This window comes from Lethenteron reissneri, chromosome 54 (genome assembly GCF_015708825.2).
Source record: "Lethenteron reissneri isolate LAM-NWPU_2019-01 chromosome 54, ASM1570882v1, whole genome shotgun sequence".
In the NCBI taxonomy this organism is placed as follows: Eukaryota; Metazoa; Chordata; class Hyperoartia; order Petromyzontiformes; family Petromyzontidae; genus Lethenteron; species Lethenteron reissneri.
In genome coordinates, this window is record NC_083832.1 from 741572 (window position 1) to 764987 (window position 23416).

The 23416-nt window shown below is 49.7% G+C and overlaps 1 protein-coding gene across 3 annotated transcripts in view; it reads left to right on the plus strand.

The window, feature by feature from the left end:
• LOC133356436 (helicase ARIP4-like) overlaps positions 1 to 23416 on the plus strand; it is a 92171-nt gene that overhangs the window by 54445 nt on the left and 14310 nt on the right. For all 3 annotated transcript variants that reach the window (XM_061573965.1, XM_061573967.1, XM_061573966.1), the window contains exons 7-20: positions 341 to 523; positions 1359 to 1528; positions 7887 to 8086; positions 8545 to 8887; positions 9038 to 9215; positions 12148 to 12303; positions 12461 to 12556; positions 13741 to 13859; positions 14172 to 14374; positions 15273 to 15372; positions 15812 to 16017; positions 17098 to 17276; positions 17661 to 17869; positions 19425 to 19621. In XM_061573965.1, coding sequence (XP_061429949.1) covers positions 341 to 523; positions 1359 to 1528; positions 7887 to 8086; positions 8545 to 8887; positions 9038 to 9215; positions 12148 to 12303; positions 12461 to 12556; positions 13741 to 13859; positions 14172 to 14374; positions 15273 to 15372; positions 15812 to 16017; positions 17098 to 17276; positions 17661 to 17869; positions 19425 to 19621 — 2539 coding nt within the window. The remainder of the gene's footprint in view (positions 1 to 340; positions 524 to 1358; positions 1529 to 7886; positions 8087 to 8544; positions 8888 to 9037; positions 9216 to 12147; positions 12304 to 12460; positions 12557 to 13740; positions 13860 to 14171; positions 14375 to 15272; positions 15373 to 15811; positions 16018 to 17097; positions 17277 to 17660; positions 17870 to 19424; positions 19622 to 23416) is intronic.

The window sequence follows — 23416 nt, forward strand, 5'->3', positions numbered from 1 at the left end:
TGGCACAGTTTGGCGCCAGCTATCGTAGAGTGCGGTCTCTTGCGGTGAGTACGACGTCTTTAAAAACAACGGCGCTACGCCTCTCTAAATAAGATTAACGCTAACCCCTTACGCGTTCCAAGGTTCAGCGGTGAATGGAACCCCACACCCTGCAACTTCTCGGAATGGGAAAGGGTTATTTGGCTGAAAACCCAATTTAGCAGGCCCTTCCTGAAAAAGAGTTCTTCGACTCATTGTGGCTTTCATGGATAAAGCAATAAACAGATAAGTCCCGACGTCCGTGTGCACGTCGCCTCATCTCTCCCGCTGTCTCGACCTGGTCTCTGCCGTGCGGGTGCAGATCGGAGGGATCCGCTTTCTGTACGACAACCTCGTGGAGTCTCAGGAGCGCTACAGCACCACCAGCGGCTTCGGCTGCATCCTGGCCCATAGCATGGGGTTGGGCAAGACGCTGCAGCTCATCTCCTTCATCGATGTGCTCTTCCGCCACACGGACGCGCGCACCGTGCTGGCCATCGTGCCGGTGAGCGCCGCACGCCCAGGGCCGGCCCTCATGGCCGCCGCCGTCGACGGCTCACATTCACCGGGGCGCCACGCTGGCGAGAAGTTAACTTCCTCGCCTGGTACACAGGAGGTCATGGGTTAGATTTAGACCCTGATGCCTGCTGTATATTTGGAGTTTGCATGTTCTTTCCCTGACTGCGTGGCTTTTTCTCTGGGCTCTCCTGTTTTTCTCTCCTCATTTAGAAACATGCTTTTGGAGTATTGGCTGCTATAAATATCTACACCATAAGCCACTTGGGTGAGCTATCATTTGTGGCCAGGACACTTTTTAAACAGAGCTGTATAGCTCATTGGGCCCTACCTGGCAAGATAAAAATAGTTTAGTTTGATAGTTTCTACTTCCTTTAGCGCAGCAGCTCTATGGAGCTTTCCCTTTCACTTATTTGTGTTGCGTCCTTGAACAGACAAAAACAAGCTGCTCTTATTGTGCAGATATCCATCTCCAGTTTCCTTTCTCCCCCCCCTCCCCGGCTGTCGCACGTGAATCTGAAGCTTTGCTAACGAGGAATACGGCTTGTGCAGAAGCAACGCCAAAACGATGTCACTGGAAACTTCTTGAAAGTCACGTCATTTGAAAGGAATTGAAGCGTGACCCTCATGCCACGTGACCCTCATGTCAGGGTGACTCTCATGCCAGTGTGACTCTCATGTCAGGGTGACCCTCAATTCTTTGTGACCCTCATGCCACGTGACCCTAATACCAGCGCGACCCTCATGTCAGGGTGACCCTAATGGCAGTGTGACTCTTAACGCCAGTGTGACCCTAATGAAGGCAATGTGACTGTTGTGTGCAGGTGAACACTCTGCAAAATTGGCTGGCTGAGTTCAATCACTGGCTGCCCCCGGCGGGGCACAGTGGCACAGGGCAAGGTGGCACGGGTCAGGCCACTGGGAACCCGGGCGACGCCACGGAGGAAGCACAGCTGCGCACGTTTCCTGTTCACATCCTCAACGATGACCACAAGTGAGTCCTCGTCATCCCCACCATCCTCACCACCACCACCCTCCTATACGCATCGTGTACACCAGGCATGTCCAAAGTCCGGCCCGCGGGCCAATTACGGCCCGCGGTCAGATTTCATACGGCCCGCAGCTTCGGTTTTATAATGTGTTATTTATGGCTCGCTAGCTCTGTCAGAATAAATAAATCATAAAACTTCCTCCTTCCGCTACACGGTGGCAGCACCATTCTAATGCCCTCTGGCTTTGCATACGTGCCACAAACCCTTCTCGAATTATTTATGCCATGGCGACTGCAAAAAAAAAGAGAAAAGTTGACAGTGAGGGCCGCCGCTTTCAGGAGCGGTGGGAATTATAATACTTCTTCACTGGAAATCGAGGCAATTGTGTTTGTCTAATTTGTAAAGAGACGGATGCCTTGTTTAAGGATTTCAATGTAAAGAGACACTACAAAACTAAACATGCTACAACATACGACAAGCTAACAGGGAGTGACCGCACTGAAAAAGTGAAGCAACTCCGTGCTGCTCTGGCATCGCAACAGCGATTCTTCACGCGGGCCTGTGAGATCAAAGGAAAACATCACCAAAGCCAGCTACGAAGTGGCCATGTTAATAGCTAAACATGGCAAACCTTTTACTGAAGGTGCATTTATCAAAGACTGTGTCATGAAAATGGTGGAGAACATTTGCCCCGAGAAGAAGCAAGAATTTATGAATGTTTGCCTGGCACGCAACACTGTGGCACGGAGAGTTGAGGACATATCGTCAGATATTCAGAGACAACTGGGGGACAGGGGAGTGGCTTTTGATTATTTCTCATCAGCCTGCGATGAAAGCACCGATGCATCTGACACTGCACAACTACTTGTTTTTTTAAGAGGAGTTGATGACAACATGAACGTGACAGAGGAGCTGCTTGACCTCAAAAGCCTTAATGGGCAAACCAGAGGAACAGATTTTTTCGTTTCTGTTTGTGAAGCTGTTGATGATATGAAACTACCATGGAGTAAAGTTTCTGGGATCATTACCGATGGTGCACCTGCCATGGCTGGTGAGCGAAGTGGATTGTCCACACTGATCTGCAATAAAGTCAGCGAAGAAGCAGGCAACGCTTTTAAACTTCACTGTATCGTTCACCAGGAGGCTCTCTGCGCCAAACATCTCAAATTTGACGATGTTATGAAACCAGTGGCAAAGGCAATCAAGTACAGTGATACTTCGGTTCACAAACGCTTCTGTTCACGAACAACTCGGTTCACGAACAGAAAAGTTCATAAAAATATGCTCCGGTTCACGAACTCCGCTTCGGTTCACGAACAGGAGCCGCGGCCATTTTAATGCTATTTCCAGGCTGTCACATGGTCGTGACTTCCTGTAGGAAGATCGTGGAGAGAAGAAGAGACACAGAAAGAAGTATTGTGAGTACTGTGAAGACACTTTAAGTGACTTTTTGCTTTTTGGTGTGTTTTTAGCACATACAGTACTGTACTGTACTACTGTATTGTACTGTACAATACTGTACTTACTGTATTGTACAGTTCACCCGTTTGAGTGCTTACTGAAGTCATCTCAAGCAAGGTTAGTGTTCTCTCTTTATACATTACTATACTGTACAGTACTAATGTGTATTGTAATTTGTTTCATATTTTTGTGCTTCAAAAACCAAAAAAAAAGGTCAGAACGGATTAACCGGATTTACATTGAACCCTATGGGAAAATGTGCCTTGGTTCACGACCAATTCGGTTCGCGACCAGAGTCAGTTCACGAATTAAGTTCGTGAACCGAGGTATCACTGTATATTCTCTCTAAAGCTCTATACCACTGACAGTTTCAGCAGTAATATATCACAACGATGTAAGGTGGCTAAGTCGGGGGTCCGCACTGCAGCAATTTTTCTCTCAAAGAGGAAATTGGATATTTTTTGGGTGAGAAGGAACAACCAATGGAAGAACTGTCCGATCCTGTATTGTTGGCAAATCTGGCTTTTTTGGTTGATTTTTTTGGCATCTGAATGCGCTGAATGTTAATCTTCAAGGAAAAGATGCAGTGGTGAGCCAGCTATATGCTCACATCAAGGCCTTTGGAACCAAACTGCAACTTTTACAAAGACACTTGTCCCAAACAGAGCCCTGCACCGTGCACTTCCCCAGCTTTGAAGGAGGTCATTGACAGTTTCCCACAGGACAACATCGGTGCGCAAATGAAGAGTTATGCAACAACTATCTCATCTCTTTCTGTGGAATTTAGCAAACGCTTTCGGGACTTTGCAGTTATTGAAAAGGACATGTTGCTTCTCTCTTCTCCCTTCTCCGTGGACCCTGATGATCCTCCTCCACAGCTGCAGCTGGAGCTCATTGAGCTGCAGTGTGACGATGTCTGCCGCGGAAAACACCAGCAGTGCTATCTTGTTGACTTTTACCGGCAGTTGGACAAAAGCAGGTTTCCAGAAATGCGGTCATTCGCTAAGAAAATGCTGAGCTTATTCGGCTCCACATATTTGTGTGAGCAAACATTCTCAGTCATGAACTTAAATAAGAACCGATTGAGGTCAAGGATGAGTGACTCCCACTTGCGTGGCATTTTACGCATCTCAACCACTGTCCTCAAGCCAGACCTGGTCTCTTTACTGAAATCTATATCTCAGTATCACCCTTCTCATTAGTATCAGCAAGTTATCTGTTCCTTGATCAATCTGAAATTGAGTGTTTTGAACGGTAACATCTGTCACTATTAACAGTTAAAAGTCTAAAGCACACTAATGCACTTGGACTTATGGCACTTGTTTTATTAAACTCTTGAATAAGATTTGGTTATAACTGTTGATGTTATGTACCTGTAGATGTGACACAAACTATTGCTTTTTGAAAGATCTTGTAAAAGGCAAGGGCAAAATTCACTCATTTAAAAGTTTAATGATAACATACCACTTAGCATTACTAATAACTCCTGTTTAAAATGTTCATGAGGTAAAGATATTTAACTCATGGAAATTTAAGGTATTCTATACAGTTTGTTCGATGTTATCTGACTGAATGAAAGGCAGAATTGTATTTTTAGAGTTGTTCACGTCTGCCTGAGTGACTTATATATGGTTACATTGTCATTTGAAAAATAAAGGTAATTGTGATAATGAGAGGGGATATGGGAAATGAAGGTATGTGAATAGTACTACATATGCCCGTGCAATATGCAGGATTAGCAGCATCACAGGGAGGGGTAGCATTAATAAAGGGAAGGAGTATTAATGCTACCCCTATCCCCCTCCCTGTGATGCTGCTAATCCTGCATAATGCACGGCCTATATGTAGTACTAATCACATTCCTGCATTTCCCATAAATATGCAGCAAGCTCTTCTGTGACTTCGAAATAGTCATTCGTCCCACGAATAAAAATTAGAAGTTGTGCAGAATCACGAACATCATTGCTTTCGTCGAGTGCCAAGGAAAAATAGAAAAGTTTTTTGTGGAGTTTTTCAAATACTGATGCAAATTGTCTCCCATTTCTTCAATTCTCCGTGTAATTGTAGGTCCTGAAAGACTCACTGTACTAAATAAATCGGCCTTCTCTGGACACATCTCTTTGGCAACAGAAAGAAGGCATTCTTTAACAAATTCTCCCTCCACGAATGGTCTGCCAGTGCACCCTATTAGCTTGGCAACTTGAAAACTTGCTCGCAGTGATGAAATATTTAGCTGCTTCTGCTTCACAAAAGTATTTTGCTGAGTTGTTAATGTATTTTTCAGTTTTAATATTTTATCTTTTCTCACTTCTCCGACCAAACAATCATATTTATCTTTATGTAGAGTTTCATAGTGTCGACGTAAATTGTATTCTTTGAACACAGACACTATATTCTGGCATATCAGACACGCAGCTCTTTCCTTGTACTGCATGAAAAAGTAATCATAAGTCCACTGTTCTTTGAATATCCTACACTCCGAGTCAATTTTTCTTTTTCTTGACATCATTGTTTCCTAGGGAGTCAAAATTGCTATTAGTAAAATACCAATATATATACAGCGCTACAAAAACAATATACCAGCAATAACTTTGCCCACAGAGACATACAGACTACACTGCCCATCAATGCAGTCTGATTGGGGGAACTCCGCTTTTACCCCAGGCTTACACTGGTGCGGGTGCCATTAAGAAGTTAATTACACCTGCAGTTTTGTTCACAGCGCAGCCGGCCCCTCCCACATGCCCTGGCTTCCTCTGAGTCCTGGGAGGTGGGAGTAGTAGTCCGGCTGCGCTGTTCGGTTCCTCCCACCGCCTGAAGCTTGATTGCGGCCGGACTACAATTCCCATGATCCAGCGCTTCAGCCGGCCAGCTAATCGGCGGCGGCCACCCCCTCTCCCTCTTCCACCAATGACCGTCCTTCTCATGTAGAAAATAAGTGACAGGCAGCGGCGGCAAAAACACCCGGCAGGCCGGATAAATGTCCTCGGCGGGCCGCATGTGGCCCGCGGGCCGTAGTTTGAGGACCCCTGGTCTAAGGTGTATAGTATTGTAGTATATAATTTAATTTTGGGTTTGTCTATGGCAGTATATAGTACGGGGTAGATCCATGTGATGTAAGGAAAAAGTTTAGCTGGAGGCATATAATATTTTTTGCGACATAGAATTGTAATGTATGACTTACTGTTAGTAGCTCAGCTTATTGGAGAGTATATTTAGTACATTGATGATATTGATGTATTGATTATTGTTTTTTTACCCTCTTATCTGGAAACAAAACTGACACCTTTTTTACAAGGAGTCATGTTTGCATTGACCACAAAAAAAACAATTATCATATTTTGCTACTGGCAAATGAGGTTCCAATGGTGATATTGATGTAGTTTATATTTTAGTTTTTTACGTGGTGGTTTGGCTGCTGCAGCTCCTTACTATTAAAATTCCTTCCCTTTATTTCTGCTAATTCTACTTCCTCCCTTTGTTGCTGCTAATCCTACATAATGCACGGGCATAATATGACTTTGAGACCCCCCCCACCTACGCATTCCACAAGTAGTGATTAATCCCATATCTGCATTGCCATAAATATGCTAAATTCCTCTGTTGATATGCAAATTCCTTTGTCAAGGCGCCCTTCCTCCTCTAACCCAGCTTAAATATACGCTGCCAAGCTTGGTGGTGTTCATTCAGACGCTGTCTTTCCGACAGACCTGTTCTTCACCTGAGGACGGCTGCTTGCGTTGTGGCCGAAACGTCGTGACAATTGTATTTTATAATGTTTTATTTTTATTATTTTATTATTTCCCTTCTACATGACTTTACCGAAAGAACTAATAAGACATATCAGCATCATCACTACCATTATGTACAGAATGTCGTCTTCATCACTATCATGTACACCATGCCATCATCATTATCATATACACCATCATGTACAACAATATCATTATCATCACTGTCATATACACCATCATGTACACCTTGTCATAATCATCATCACCCACCTCTTCATTGCAATACATTTTATCACTGGCATCACCATCTTCAGCATGATGAGGTATCAACATCGCCGTCAAGTTTGTTACAAAATAATTATTTTCAGAGTGGAATGTGGGTGTGTGTGTCTGTGCAATGCGTGTGCCACATGTGTTAGTTTTCCTATGTGCTCATGTGTTTATCTCTTATGCGTGTGTGTGTGTGTATGCATGTGTGTATGTATATTTGCACATGCCTGTGTTAGCTTCACATCGTGTTTAGGGTGGCAGCGCAGTGGTATAATTTGTGCATCACAGCAAGAAGGATCCAGGTTCAATTCCAGATTCGGGTGCCTTTCTGCGTTGAGTTTGTATGTTTTCCACCTGTCCTCCATGGGTTTCCTCTGGGTTCTCTGTTTTCCTACTCCCATGGCTAAAATAAGATTATACAGTTTCAGTCAAAACATCACAGTGCTGAAAAATTACCTCCAAATTGCTCGATTGGGATTACGGACTTTTTCGGGAAAGAGTCTTGGGACGAAGGGAGGCATTCATAGCTGAACCAGTGGAATCTTCATGGAATAATAGATGTGTGGGTGTGTCTGTATATGTTTTTGTTGTTGTGTTTTTTAGTGTAGCGGTTAGCGCACTGCACTACAAACCCAGCGACCCGAAACGAGTGACGATTATCTGAACCGGTTCTGGGGCTCCCCTAGGTCGACTCAGCCTCAAATGAGTACCTAGTGCGGTGTTTAAATATTCGCCACTCGGAAGACAAAGACTGCCGGAAGTGTTGCTGGCCACCCAACCCCTCGTGTGCCGTGCCAGCCTTCACAGGTGCTCCTCGCTAACAGCACTTTGCCCCTTAGTCTGTTAAAAGCAATACAGAGGATCCTTGTCTTTGTGTGTGCGCGCGCGCGTACAGGACGACGGTGGCCCGGGCGCGGGTGATCGCCGAGTGGAGTGCCGGGGGCGGCGTTCTGCTCATGGGCTATGAGATGTTCCGCCTCCTGTCGCTCAAGAAGGCGTCGCTTGGCTCCGGGCGCAAGAAGAAGCCCAAGAAGGAGGTGGGGCCCGTTATCATCGACCTGGATGAGGAGGACCGGCAGCAAGAGCTGCTCCTAGGTACGCCTCCCTCCCTCCCCTCCCCTTCCCTTCCTCCCTCCCTCCAAACGTGACCTTCAATGCGCACGCTCTCCCTGATGGCCGATCACTGCAAATCGGGGTCTACGATGTGACAGCGAATGAACTACGATGACATTCAGCTCGTAGGTTTTCGCAGCCATTCGGGTTTGGCCACCTACCTAGCAATCTGACCAAATCTGCATCCTTAAAGCCCCCAGCGCCCGACACAGCCAAACAGATTAAACACCACTTGGCGTACGAGCGTTCAGCAAAGTGGCAATTCTTTGTGGTTCCAGCCCGACTCACCGGTGAGTTGAAGAATGATTTCCCGCAGACAGACATAGCAAGGACAGAGGACGACGTGCTGTGTACCCCGCGGGGATTGCACCCCCCTCCCCCTTTCACCATGCTCCACGTTGGCGAGAAGACGCGACGCTCCTCCCTGTCTTGTCGCGCAGACGTTGAGAAGGCCCTGACGCGGCCGGGCGCCGACGTGGTCATCTGCGACGAGGGCCACCGCATCAAGAACTGCCACGCGAGCACGGCACAGGCGCTCAAGGCGGTGCGCACGCGGCGCCGCGTGGTGCTCACGGGTTACCCGCTGCAGAACAACCTCATCGAGTACTGGTGCATGGTGGACTTCGTGCGACCGAACTTCCTGGGCACGCGACAGGAGTTCAGCAACCTGTTCGAGCGGCCCATCCTCAACGGGCAGTGCGTGGACAGCACGCCGCAGGACATGCGGCTCATGCGCTACCGCAGCCACGTGCTGCACAGCCTGCTCGAGGGCTTCGTGCAGAGGCAAGCGCCCGTGGCAACCTGCACACACCTGCACATTCAGTCACCCGTTACAGCAAACACCGGTACACTCAATCACCCATTACAGCAAATGATGTATGATTGTAGCGTGCGGTGTGGTGCATGTGTAACGTACTCTTGGTTGGCCGGCAGGCGAGGCCACAACGTACTGACGGCCACGCTGCCTGCCAAGGAGGAGCACGTGCTGCTGGTGCGGCTGTCGCCCATCCAGCGCGCGCTCTACCGCCACTTCATGTTGCGCTTCCAAGAGGCCGGCTCCTCCGGCTGGCTCGGCTCGAACCCGCTCAAGGCCTACTGCGTCTGCTGCAAGGTGCGCGCCACCACCGCTGCTGCTGGCTGCCTGCACGTGTGCGCGTGTGTGTGGGGAGCGGTAGTGTAGCGGTTAGCGCGCTGCACTTCGAACCCACCGGCCCGAGTTTGATTCCCGATCATGGCCAACACCAGTGAAGAATATCTGAACCAGTTTCGGGCCTCCTCTAGGTCGACTCGGCCTCAAATGAGTACCTGGTATGGTGTGTAAACATTGCCACTGGGGAGACAAAGGCAGCCGGGCATGGTGCTGGCCACGCACCCCCTTGAGTACCGTTCCGGCTTTCATAGGTACTCGCTACAGCACTTTCCCCAACATTCTGGTAAGGTTTTTCGGGAGATCTTTGTCTTTTGTGCGTGTGTACATTTCCGGGCGTGGTGTTGGCCACCCACCCCCTCGTATGCCGTGCCGGCCTTCATAGGTGCTCGCTAACAGCACTTTCCCCTACAGTCTGTTAAGGCTAAATGGGGGATCTTTGTCTTTGTGTGTACATTTGTGTGTGCGTTTGTCCATTTTTGTGTGCGTGTGTACGTGTGTGCGTGCGTGTGTATGTGTGCGTGTGTGCATGTGTTCGTGTGTGCCGCCTCACTCTTGGGGCGTCTCGAATTCGCACGCGGTACAAGCGGCGATTTGCTGCTGCTCAAATTAACTTTAAGGCATTGATGCTCCGCAGAGCCAGTGGTGGGAATTCCTAATTCCAAGGGCCAAGTCTATCCATACAACAACCAAAGTGGTACTTAATTTATTGTCCCAGGAGGGATGATGGACTGAGTACCTGGTGCGATGTGTGTAAAAACATCGGGCGTGGTGCTGGCCACCCACCCCCTCGTGTTCCATTCCGGCCTTCATAAGTGCTCGCTAACTACATTTTCCCTAACAGAGTGAAAAGTCTATACGGGTGAGCTTTGTATTTGTTTTTATTGTGCTGCAGCACACGCCATGCACACACAGTACCCACGGTTATTCACGTGGCGGTCGCCGGTGCAATCGAATTTCCCTATCTCTGGGCCGGCCACCTAGAAAGCGTAGCGCAATTATTCATGTAATTATGATGTGTGGGCGGGGACTTGACACGTGCTTCCTTGGGGGGCAGCATCCGTGCCGGGTTTGCAATGTCGCGCAACAGGTACCATGAATCGTCGAGCATGCACGCTAAAAAAAATATATAGTGATCTATTTTATACGGCGGCATCACATCCACTGTGGATTGTTGTATTCTTGCCTTTTCAAATAATTAATTTCGAAATGTGAGGGTCGCGTCAGCAGCATGTTGAGGAGGGCAGTCCAGACCTCCCTTTCCCTGGAAACAGACTGCAGCACTATATTTCTTTACACTACTATACATTACTACACTATATACTCCTATACATTACATTATACACTACTATACATTACTACACTATACACTACACTATACATTACTACACTATGCACTACACTGTTTATAGCACTATACACCACTACCTTGCCTGGTATGCAGGAGATCGTGGGTTTGATCCCATCCCTGATGCCTGCTGTATTTGTAGTTTTTCCCTCCACACTTAGAATCAACGTGCATTGAGAGTATTTGGCTGCTATACATTTCCACGTGATGATTTTGATCGGCCACTTCGTTGAGCTATCATTTGTGAGAGCCAGGTTGCTTCTTGAAAAAGAGCGACATAACAGCTCCGTGGGCCTGGTGGCAGGTTTAACGACACATTTATATATTTACGCAATCTAACCCAAAAAAAACCTCTTATGGATGATATTGGTGGCGAAAGCCCACGTGTTAAACTAAAAAAAGTTCAGTTGAGTTTTAATATTGTGTATCTTCTCGTGGGCTGGAGGTCTGTTACCTGCTGACGAGCAGAGCAAGTGCAGCCAACGTGACATTGCTCAATTGACATCAGGGACTTGCTCAACATAGGGACAATGTGGGTGCTCGCTGACCAGGCCGCTATCTAGCTCGTGCAACAACAAATGTTCTTTATCGTGTGCATTATGTATATATGTTGAACTTCTTTCGCACCGTGCGTAACCAACCGTGCTAATCGGAGGTGCGGGGGGAAGGACAACAAACTAAAGACAAAAGCAGTTCTAAAGAAATTAGTTTGTCAATCTAGTTGATGATTTAAAAGTGCATAGCTCCAGTGGCTTCCTAATATCAGAAAGAAGAGCGTTGCAGACGGCCGCAGAAGCGCATAATAATTGTCCCTGGTAACATACGTAATACATTTTTCGTCAATAGTCGTCAATAATTGTGTCATAATTCAGTGAATTAATTTACGTAATTACCTATTTAAAATTGATCGGACAATAAAATGTATTAAGCAATAATAAAAGGCTCTTGGGTAATTATTAAAATAACGAATACACTAATTAGTTCGTTGGCACGTTCCATTCGCATCCAGATTTACCAAATACATAATTATAACCCTTTAACAGCTTCGTATTCACTTTTACATCATTATATTGTTTATTTAATATTCTATGGAAATGTTTCAATATTTATTTATTATGATATATAGATTTTTATATACATATATACAGGAACCACAGACATGAGCCTGGACGGCTGCCACGAGGTGAGCCGGCGCCAGCAATTGCTCTGCAGTTCTCCACATTTTCAGACTTTTTCAGCCAATTAGGGAGCGTTTGTAAAATGTGAGGAAACCGTAGCACCCGGAGAAACCTCATGCGCGCGAGGGGGCAACGCTCTGTCCCGCACAGGGTGTTGAACCTCGTGATGCCCACGGCAGGGGAGTGTCGCAGAGATTTGCCTCTTACAAACAACCCTCGCCCGCTTCCCGCACGATGCTGGAGGACGGGCCGCAGCATGCACAGCCACCGTGACTTCCTTACGATGGTCCTGGCCACGCTTCGGCGCGGGTGGGCGTGTCCGGTAACGCTGCCGCACCCTCCTCCCCCTGTGTTCCCCGTCGTTCCCCAGATCTGGAACCACCCGGACATCCTGTTTGACGCGCTGCAAAAGGAGAGCATCGCCGCGGACCCCGACCTGGACCTCGAGGTGTCGGACCTCCCCGCAGGCCTCACGCGCGAGCGCGGCGCCACCGGGAGCTCCTCGGGCAGGCGCAAGGTGGCCAAGGTGAGCAGTGTCGCTCACCACCACACTGAGCACCACCACGCTGAGCAGCATCACCACCACCACACTGAGCAGCGTCACTACCACCACCACCACGCTGAGCAGCGTCACCACCACCACCACACTGAGCAGTGTCCCTCGCCACCCCTCACTCACCCAGAGGGAGGTGGCAGACCTGGAGCTGCCCAACGGGCGGTGCGGCGCGGCGACGCAGAGCGGACCGGAGCGCGGTGGACAAGTGGTGACCTACGAGTGGGTGAGTCTCCTCCCGACATCACCTCGACCATCGCCACCACTGTCGTGTCCACCATCACCACCAGCACAACCACCACCATCACCACGATCATCGCTACTACCATGACCATTACCACTACCACCTACAACAATAATTGCCATTCGCCACTAAGTGACGGTGACGTCACCACGGTACTTGTGCCAGGCCAGGTGCACTTTGAGGCCATGTGAAATATCGAAGGCCCTCTGGCACGAGGTCATGAAACAACCCCAGGTGCCATAGGTTGACTGACTGAGACGGCTGGCCGATGAATCAGCTGTGTCCCCTACTGTTCATTTTAGCCACTGTCCAGTAGCATCCTTCACGAGCATCCTCCACACAGGCCGATCTTGACACCGCTAGTACCAGTGTTCGTAAAATCCACTTAGCTCCACATCCTTCTGTAACGCATCAGTACATCTCTTCTTTAGCCCATTCCGAGCCCATTTAGCCCCCTCTTTCCAGCCAAACAAGCTGCTTGGACATGTGGTGGCTGGGCATGCTGGCTTCATGACCCAGTTAATGGAGCCTTTCCTGCTGGAGTAGCTCACCGATGGGACTGTGTCCAGATCTTCAAATTATCTGTGAGCTTCTCACAAAATTCAGCCTGGTTAAACCAGGGTGGATTGTTGACAAGCCATCCTTAAAATTTCAAACCAGCGCAGATGCTCAACTAGAGAAGGGAGGGCATAACTGTGGCCAAGAAGACCTGAAGCGTCATGTGGAGCAACTGTACAGACAGCTTCCTCATAGCATTATGCAGCTGATGAAGAGATAATGATGCTCAATTGATTCGGAGTGAGACCTCTGCAGATAAACCGAAACTGGTCATAAGGACGTTGCCCAAGTATGGGAACTCCTCCACTCTCTCCACAACTGCATCGATCAGCCTCAGCCATCGATCAGCCTCCAATTTTATCTGTACCAGATGGAAATTCCTCTGGTACATCAATAGAAAGCGTCTCGAACTATTGGTCTAAGATAATGTTAAATTGTGTCGGCAGAGGACATCCTTGTCACACCCCAAGGTGAATGGGGAATGGCTCTTGATTCCCTCAGCAGTTTTTGCTTGGGAGGTCATCTCAGCCTGGCACCCCACCTGCTCTCAGGACCTGATGGTGATGTGTGATGTGATGATGACGATGTTGTGTGATGTCGTGCATCAGGCCAAGGACCTCATGGGCAGCTACCAGACCGGTGTGCTGGAGCACTCGGCCAAGATGGTTCTGCTCTTCCACTTGGTGGAGGAGAGCGTGCGGCAAGGGGACAAGATCCTTGTCTTCAGGTGCGGCGGCCTGTCCCTGCCTCTGCCTGTCCCCGCGTCTATCTGTCCCCGTGTCTGCCTGTCCCTGCGTCTGCATGTTCACTGCGTCTGCCTGTTCACTGCGTCTGCCTGTTCACTGCGTCTGCCTGTTCACTGCGTCTGCCTGTTCACTGCGTCTGCCTGTTCACTGCGTCTGCCTATCTGTGGTGAGGAGTGTGGCGATGACGGGTGGTGATGGTGGTGGTCGTGAGGAGGAAGAGGAGGAGCAGAGTCTTGGTAGAGGCTGTGGTGATCTCTCACGTGCCCCTTGCCCCTGCTCTATTGGTCCTGCAGCCAGAGTCTGTCCACTCTGGACATCATCGAGGCATTCCTGAGCCAGAGGAAGATCCCCACCGTCTCGGGTTCGGCCTCCCCCTCAGCCCCCTCTGCCCCCTCGGACCCCTCGGCCTCGTCGGCGCCGCCCGCAGAGACCCAGGTGCCCCCAGCAGCTTCCTCGCCCACCGGCCTCGTCTGGAGCAAGAACGTCAACTACTACCGTGAGAACGAGCGCCGCACACAAAGCGTTCTTTGTGCGCGCTTCTGGGTTTGGCGGAACCAGCTGATGTCAGAGGGTGGTGGGGGGCAACTCTTTCTTTACTAATTTTTTTTTATATTACCGTGTAAGGCACACTGAGCGATGTAGCTCTTCTTCAGAAGCGACCTGGCCACAAATTAAAGCTCAACGAAGTGGCTCATCATCACGTGGAATTGTCTAGCAGCCAAATATTATAAACACGTGTTTATAAATGTGGAGGGGAAAACCGAAGGACCCGGAGAATGATCCATGCAAACACGGGGAGAACATGCAAACTCCAAATATACAACAGGCGTCGGTGTCGGGTTCGAACTCACGACCTCTTGCAAACCAGCGAGTTGGTTAACATCTCGTCGCCGTGGCGAGATGCAATGGCGTGGAACGTTTCGAGGCCCTGTCTGGAGTGTTGGCCTTTGCTGGGAGTCGAGACAGAAAAAGTATGAAAATGACGAGCAGCTGACGAATCGTTTTAGTTGTTGAGTTCGTTTAACGTGGTGGGAACTCAAGAGACCAGGATGAGTCTCATTTGCAAAAGCGATGAACCCAGGGCATCAGTCTGCCACCGGAGGGCGATGATTGTTGCGTGTACAATCCTAATTGAGCAATTTGCACGAGCACACACAATGTCCTTCTCTTTGCGAATTACGCCAGGGGATGTGTTAGGTTCACCGCAAAGCGGACGGTGCGTAGCACTATTACGATATTTTACACCCGCAGTAGTAAGTTCCCAACCGTGAACATCTGCAGCAAACACGCTTACCCCTGGACTATCGCGTGACCAACCGTAGAGAGAATTAGGTGAGTCTCGGAGGTCCACGACTGTTCAGCGTGAGCGGAATTGCGTCTCTCGCTCTCTGCAGGGCTGGATGGCAGCACAGCCACTTCAGAGCGGGAAAAACTCATCAACCAGTTCAACAATCCCCTCAACAGCAGCGTGTGGCTCTTCCTACTTTCCACCCGGTGAGCGCCACTCCACGGCGAGACGCGCAGAAACATGTGGAGTCTGTGTGTGCCTGTGTGTGTATGCCTGTGTGTGCACGCACGTCCGTGTCTGTTTTGGTGCTTGTGGCTGTGCATGTGTCTATATGTGGCGAACGGTGGTGTAGCGGTTAGCGTGCTGGGCTGCGAACCCGGCAACCCAAGTTCATTTCCCGCTCACGGCCAACACCTGGCTACGATTATTTGAACCAGTCCTGGGCCTCCCCTAGGTCAACTCCGCTCTCAAATGAGTACCTGGTGCGGTGTGTAAACATCGCCACTAAGACGGCCGGGTGTAGTTATGGCCACCTACCCCTTCGTGCGCCGTGCTGGCCTTCTTGGTGTGCTCGCTTAACAGCACTTGCGCAATACACTCTGTGAAGGCTACACGGGGGATCTTTGTGTGTGTGTGTGTATGTAGGGCCGGGTGCCTGGGCATCAACCTGATTGGGGCGAACCGCGTGGTGATCTTCGACGCGTCGTGGAACCCGTGCCACGACGCGCAGGCTGTGTGCCGCGTCTTCCGCTACGGCCAAGTCAAGCCGTGCTTCGTGTACCGCCTCGTGTCTGACTTCACGCTTGAGAAGAAGATCTACGACCGGCAGATCTCCAAGCAGGGCATGTCCAGTAAGACATCCATAACAGGCAGACAGGCGCACCTTTATGTTGCAGCGTCATGCAATGTTTAGGGGTCCAGTCGGCCACAAGGGGGCCCCGAATCCACAGATAAACAAGTAACAAAATGTCAAGAAAACTGATTCAAATATTAATACCGTCACTGTGAATCTCTCTTCCTCTAATCCCAACACACGGTGCAGGATCTAAAATATAATTTATAGTTATAGCCTACAGAATATTGTATCCAGGTTAAAAACATCCGTAGCTATTTTAGTAAAAGGGAGTCGGGGAGAAAATAGGGGGGGGTACAGTCACATCTTGCATAGCCGCTTTGAAATAGGTCGTTGTGCCCCTGCAGGCAGATCTCCAAGCAGGGCATGTCCAGTCAGACCGCTATGACCGGCAGATCTCCAAGCAGGGCACGTCTAGTCAGACCGCTATGACCGGCAGATCTCCAAGCAGGGCACGTCTAGTCAGACCGCTATGACCGGCAGATCTCCAAGCAGGGAATGTGCAATAAGACCTCCTCGACCCTCATGTGCTGTCGTTAAAAAGGTGGAAGTACCAACACTTTACCCCACCGCACGTAACCTGTCCATCAGTGGTGTTCGTTCGTTTCTCAATGCGCTTGTCCTGGCGAGGGTCGTGGCGGCAGTGCATTGAGTAGGGCGGTCCTGACCTCCCATTTTCTGGCGATGTACTCTTGCTATCCCTGGGGAATTCCCAGGCGTTCCCAGGCCAGCCGAGCGACAAAGTCCCACCAGCATGTCCTGGGCTGGCCCCGAGGTCTTCACCCAGTGGACCTTGGCAATGGATCATTGGTGGTGAACAGAGGTGGAGGCATTGACGAGACTTGCCCATTGTTTCAACCACCGTGCGTATACGGTGCGTGTGTGTGTATGGTGCGTGTACGGTGCATTTGTGTACGATGCGTGTACGGTGCATTTGTGTACGATGCGTGTACGGTGCGTGTACGGTACGTGTGCGGTGCGTGTGTATGTACAGTGCGTGTGTGTGTACGGCGCGTGTACGGTACTGTGTGTGTGCGGTGCGTGTGTATGTACGGTGCGTGTGTGTGCGTGTGTGCAGACCGCGTGGTGGACGACATGAACCCTGTGTTGAACTTCACGCGCCACGAGGTTGAGAATCTGCTGCACCTGGTGGAGGAGGAGGATGCGGCCCCCGTGGACCTCCCCTCCATCGCGCAGCGCCACCACGACCCGCTCCTCCGCAACGCCTGCCTCCAGCACAGTCGCCTGCTCACCAAGGTACCACTTGCCGGGGCAACCGTTAACCGGGGTTCCCGTCCATGGTAACTGCTCACCGGAGTAACCACTTACCAGGGCAACCGCTCACCATGGTAACCACTCACCGGAGTAACCACTTACCAGGGCTAACCGCTCACCATGGTAACCACTTACCGGGGTAACCACTTACCAGGGCAACCGCTCACCAGAGTGACCACTCACCAGTGTAACACGCACCACAGTGAAGCAGGCAACGCCTCGTAGTTTGTGGTTGGTACAACCGCAGTGATAACCAGGGAGGCCTGCCAGATTCAAATCGCGAACCTCAACGCAGCAAGCGGTGATGGGCGCCGCCCTACGGTGCGGCGTCAACGCAACGGGGATCACGACCCCTGACCCCCGCAGGAGCCGTTCACGCACGAGTCTCTGCTGATGGAGCGCTCCGAGTACCGGCTCACGCCGGCCGAGAAGCGCCTCGCCAAGAAGAGCTACGAGGACGAGAAGCGTGCGTGCGTGCCCTACCAGCGGCCCAGCTACGCCCAGTTCTACCCCAGCGTGGCCAGCAGCCTCAGCAGCCTCACCGCCTTCGCGCAGCAGCAGCAGCAGCACCACAGGTGCGGCCGTGCGCAGCAGCGGCGCCACGCAGAAGCCTCCTGTGGCCGGGCGCTCGTCGGTCCCGGTGCAGGAGACCGGCGGCAGTGGTGGTGGTGTGGATACTCGCAGCGAGCAGTCCCCTGCCGCCCCGGGTTTGATTCCAGACCCGGGCGCGTGGAGTTTGTAGTTTTCTCTCTACCCCCCTACTCTTACGTGTGGGTTTCCTCCACGTTCTCCGGTTTCCTCCCACAAGCTGAGAAACAAAGCAAAAACATGCATTGTAACTGGTGTTGGCCAAACATCTCCATTGGAGGACTCTCCTGAAAAAGAGGCTTTGGGCTTGCTTGCTCATATCTATTAATCTATTTATTTTTTTACCAGGTAAGGGCCCACTGAGGTACAAAGCTATTTTTTTAGAAGCGACCTGGCCACAAATGATAGCTCAACAAAGTGGCTTATCATGTGGAAATTTACAGCAGCCAAATAATTTAAACACACATTTCTAAATGTGGAGTGAAAAACCGGAGGACCCAGAGACAAATCTCAGGAAGGACATGCACCCTCCAAATATACAGGCTTCAAGGTTGGAATCAAACCCCCGACCTCCTGTATACCAGGCAAGGTAGTAAACATCTCACCACCATGTTGCCCTTAATATTAAGTAATATAATTCATTAATTTAAAAAAATTGGCGAGAGTTGTTAAACAATGACCGGTCAACCGGTAACCTCTGCTAGAATCGGTTCTGAAAGCCAAGAACCGATCATTGATTCTGATGGGAGTTTTTGTAACAAATCTACTGACCAATTGGCACAGCGGCAAGCCTAAAGGTAATATTTACGAGTAAATTGCACCGGTGATCTCTGGATGGCAAGTCCAATGCGCTGCTGACCACTTACAACCACTGGGGCAGCTGCCTCCAATTCTCAGTTGCAAAGGTTGCAATGTGGTGTCTGTTCACAGACATTCCATACGTGCAGAAAAACCGGTCACCGTTGATGCACAAACACCCGTGTATATATTTTGTTTAACCAGAAGTATTTGATTGAACCATAACCAGGGAAAGGTACAACGTATGGTCACATGGGGTGGGGGTTAAGTGAAATGGAACAGCACCAACTCGCGAGCTACACAGGGGCCTAACGTTGTAAGTGGGAGAGACACAGTGGAGGGGTGATGCTTTTAGGAGTGTTATTGCGGGAGGCGTGTGAGGGGCGTGTGCTGTGTACGTATATATGTTGAACTTCCTTCGCACCGTACCGTAGCCAACCGTGCTAATCATCAGTTGGGTGACTCGCGGCGTGGTAATCTGTGAGTGCGTGTTGACCAAGTGAGGCTACACCAACAGACATTTTAACAACCGTAGACTAGACGCCCCCCGTGGCTGTGTTCCGCACCGCACGCGCGTGTGTCTCGGTGCGAGATGTGTATCGGCGGTGGCGAGGAGAAGGGGGCACGCCGTCTTTGGTTGTACCTTCGGCGAGCACCCCCGCCACGGCTTGTGACCGCGCCCGCGCGCGTCGCCATGTGTGCGTTCGTGTGTGTGTGTGATGCGCAACCCCGACCCCGGCCCAGGCTCTCAATGCACGCGGGCCTCAAGAGCCGCCCCGTGGCCAACGTGCCGCCCATGCAGACGACGCCCGTGCCCATGCTGCCCCGCGTGGTGCCCGCTGGGTCCGGCCTCACCCCCGGCGTCCTCAACCCCGCCGCGCTTACAATGAGCTCCCTGCAGCGCGCCGGCGTCAACGTGCAGAGGATCGTCACGACCACCGGTAGCGCGGTGCAGCGCCAGCGTGGCCAGCGCACCGCACGCACACATCAACAACCGTCATTCGCCACTAAGTGTCCGTGACGTCACTATGGCGCTTGTGCCAGGCTAGGTGCACTTTAAGTGCCGAAAGGTCGCTGGCAGGTCACGGGACAGACCCAGGTATCATTCACCTCATACACAAACACACAACTCATACACACACACACCTTATACACACACACATACACACACACCTCATAGACACACACACCTCATACACATACCTCATACACGCACACATCTCATACACACACACACACCCCTCATAAACACACACACATCCCTCATACACACACACACATCCCTCATACACACACACATCCCTCATACACACACCTCCCTCATACACACCTCATACACACCTCATACACACACACACGTTATACAGACACCTCAAACACACACCACATACACACACCTCATACACACACACACACCTTGTACACATACACACACACCTCATACACAGACACCACTCACGACACAGATAGTCGACTCTATTTTCAAGGTCAGGCCTCCTGGTTTTAGTCATGTGCTGCGAGTTTAAAGACAATTGCTTCGCGTTCACTGGGTGCTCAACGACGGAGTTGAGAAATCACACAGGCATACACACACGGCACACACAGACTCGGCACGTCTCTGCGCATCTTGCTGGAGAGTGGCGCTCACCGGATGGAGTGGGAATCTAAATTGTGTCACCGAGTTCGTAGTGCCACGCTCTAACCATTGCACCACAGGCTCCCCTCTCACACATGCTCATGCACAGTTCCATCACAGGGACATTGCCTCCGAATGTTTCTCTCTCGTTTTTTTGGCTTGTGAGTAACACCGCGTATATCTGATGGGGGTAAGCGAGGCCACTCGCTCTCCTGCACCAGGCCCCTAGACGCCGCGGCCGCTTGAGAGAGACACTGCTCAGGACTGCAAGGCCTCGGGTGATGTGAACTCCCGTGACTTCACTACCCCTTATGTAAATCTTGACTTAAAGCTTTCGTGACTGCAGGAATTCATATTCTTTGAGTCTTTCGGTAAAGTTACGTAGATAGGTTTAAAGGAAAATAACAAATAACTACGACATTTCGATCGCAACACAAGCGGTCGTCATCAGGAAAAGGGGGTTAGCCTCTCAAGGCAAACTGTTTATAAAGGTTTAAAATGAGCGTAGCCTAAGTGTCAGCAGCATGGGCGGGGTAGCTAATGTTAATGTAAGAGATTAAAAACGGTGTCCCCCAGCAGCATGTAGGGCGGTGCTGCCAGGTAATTACACACTCACACTGGTGGCGGTGGAGGTTGCTGCTAGAGGTGATGGTAGTAGTGCTTTCTCAATTAAAAAAGAGGGATGACATTGTCATCCTCTCAGCCGACAAGGGCAATGCCACGGTCATCATGGACAAAACCACACACAATAACAAAATTCAGGACCTATTTAATGATGGTAACTATACAAAAATTAAAAGAGATCCCACCAACAGCCTCGTTACGAAAACCAACAATATCATCACTGATTCTACATCTTTAATCGAACCAACCAAGCGGTTTTCCTTAAAACCATCTGCTGCTAGACCACCCAGATTTTATGGCCTACCAAAAATCCATAGAGAAGGTACACCCCTTCGTCCTATCGTCTCCACCATTGACTCATCCACCTACAAACTGGCCCGATTTCTGTTTGAGACCTTACAACCATTCACTGGTAAGACCACCTAAGCTGTACTTAACTCGGCTCACTTGATATCGTTACTTAAGGACATCTCATTATCTCCAGGTGATTTGCTCGTTAGTTTCGATGTAGTCTCTGTTTACCAAAGTTCCTGTGCCTGACACCATTGCAATCATTGAAGATTTGGTCCAACAAGGACTGAATGCTGATGTACCGGCCCTGGTAAGACACTGCCTCACCAACACTTACTTCACCTAGAATGGAACATTTACAAACAAGGGGAAGGTACCCCAATGGGTTCTCCCTTATCTCCGGTTGTAGCCAATGTTTTCATGGAAAAATTTGGAACAGATGCCATCCAGGCATCCACTCTACGTCCGTCCTTGTGGAAGAGGTACGTAGATGACACGTTCGTCATCTGGCCACATGGCCGACCAGCTCTAAATCAATTCCTCAACCACATAAATTCCATACACTCAGCCATCAAATTCACCATGGAGGTGGAAAAGGATGGCAAGCTACCATTCTTGGATGTTTTAATCGAAAAGAGACCAGATGGCTCAATGGGCGAGTGTCTACAGGAAAGCAACCCATACGGATGCCTACCTAAAACCTAACTCCCACCACCATAAATTAAAACTCTACACCATAGTGCTCGATGTATTTCCGACCATCATCACCTAGCCAGTGAACTGAACACGTACACCAAGCTCTCAAGACCAATGGATATTCAGACTAAACAATCTGTAAAGCCATCACCCCAACCGTTGAGAAAGAACCATCTGATGACCCAATCAAAATCATCACCTTGCCATACAAGGCAGGGGTCACCAAAAATATTTTCAAAATCATGAGCAAACACAGTCCATAAAATTCGTGATCTGATCCCATCTGTAAAGGATGTGATCCCTGACATGCAATACCCCGGCGTCTACAAACTAAGCTGTGTTTGCAGCAGTAGTTACATTGGGGAAACTAAGCGACATGTCTTGGATCGTGTTCGTGAGTATGAGGCAGATCTGAAACACGGTAGGACCAATACCTCGGCCGTGGCTGATCATTGTTTTAATGCGGTGGGCTCACACGAAATTGATTTCTCTAAGACGAAGGTACTTTGCAAACCCACTGGCTATCAACAAAGATTCGTTCATGAAGCCATCCACATATACAGACATAGACACAATTTCAACCAAGAAGATGGTTCCAAACTCAGCAATCACTGGAAGGACGTTATCAGCCAGTTTAAGTCATAACTGGCTGTAATGTTTCCATTTAAAACCTGGCACCCCTTTAATTGGTGGAAGCCCACCACCAGCACCATCACTGCCCACAACTACCATCACCTCTAGCAGCAACCTCCACCGCCACCAGGGTGAGCGTTTAATTACCTGGCAGCACTGCCCTACATGTTGCTGGCAGACACCGTTTGTAATCCCTTACATTAACATTAGCTACCTCGCCCATGCTGCTGAAAGCCAGGTGCAATAATTACCTGGCAGCCCTTTAATTGGTGGAAACCCACCACCAGCATCAGCATTGCCCACGACTATAATCATAGCTAGCACCGCCCTACATGCTGCTGGGGGACATCGTTTTTAATCCCTTACATTAACATTAGCTACCCCGCCCATGCGGCTGACACTTCGGCTACACCCATTTTAAACTTTTATAAACAGTTTGCCTTGAGAGGCTAACCCCCTTTACGTGATGACGACCGCTTGTGTTGCGATTGAAACGTCGTAGTTTTTTTGTTATTCTTTTTGAACCTATCTTCGTGACTTTACCGAAAGACCCAAAGAATATGAACCCCTTTTGTGTTTTTGCTCAGATTGACCTGCTGTGTCTCTGACGTCAATGAAATTGATCGTGTTCCTCTTGCTTGAGCCCAATAAACTGTGCCCCTCGCCCTTAACTCTGATTTAAAGCATCATCATCGCTCTGGGCAGCCTATCCCGCCAGGCAAAAGATGACCCAAAGATGACCCAGAGCATAAAATTATGTGAGGCAAATTTTCTTGCAACATTTTGTTGATAAACACGATGCCCTGAACGAAGAGAGATTTGCTGCGAATGAGTTCTGCGTTTATGTTTTTTTTAA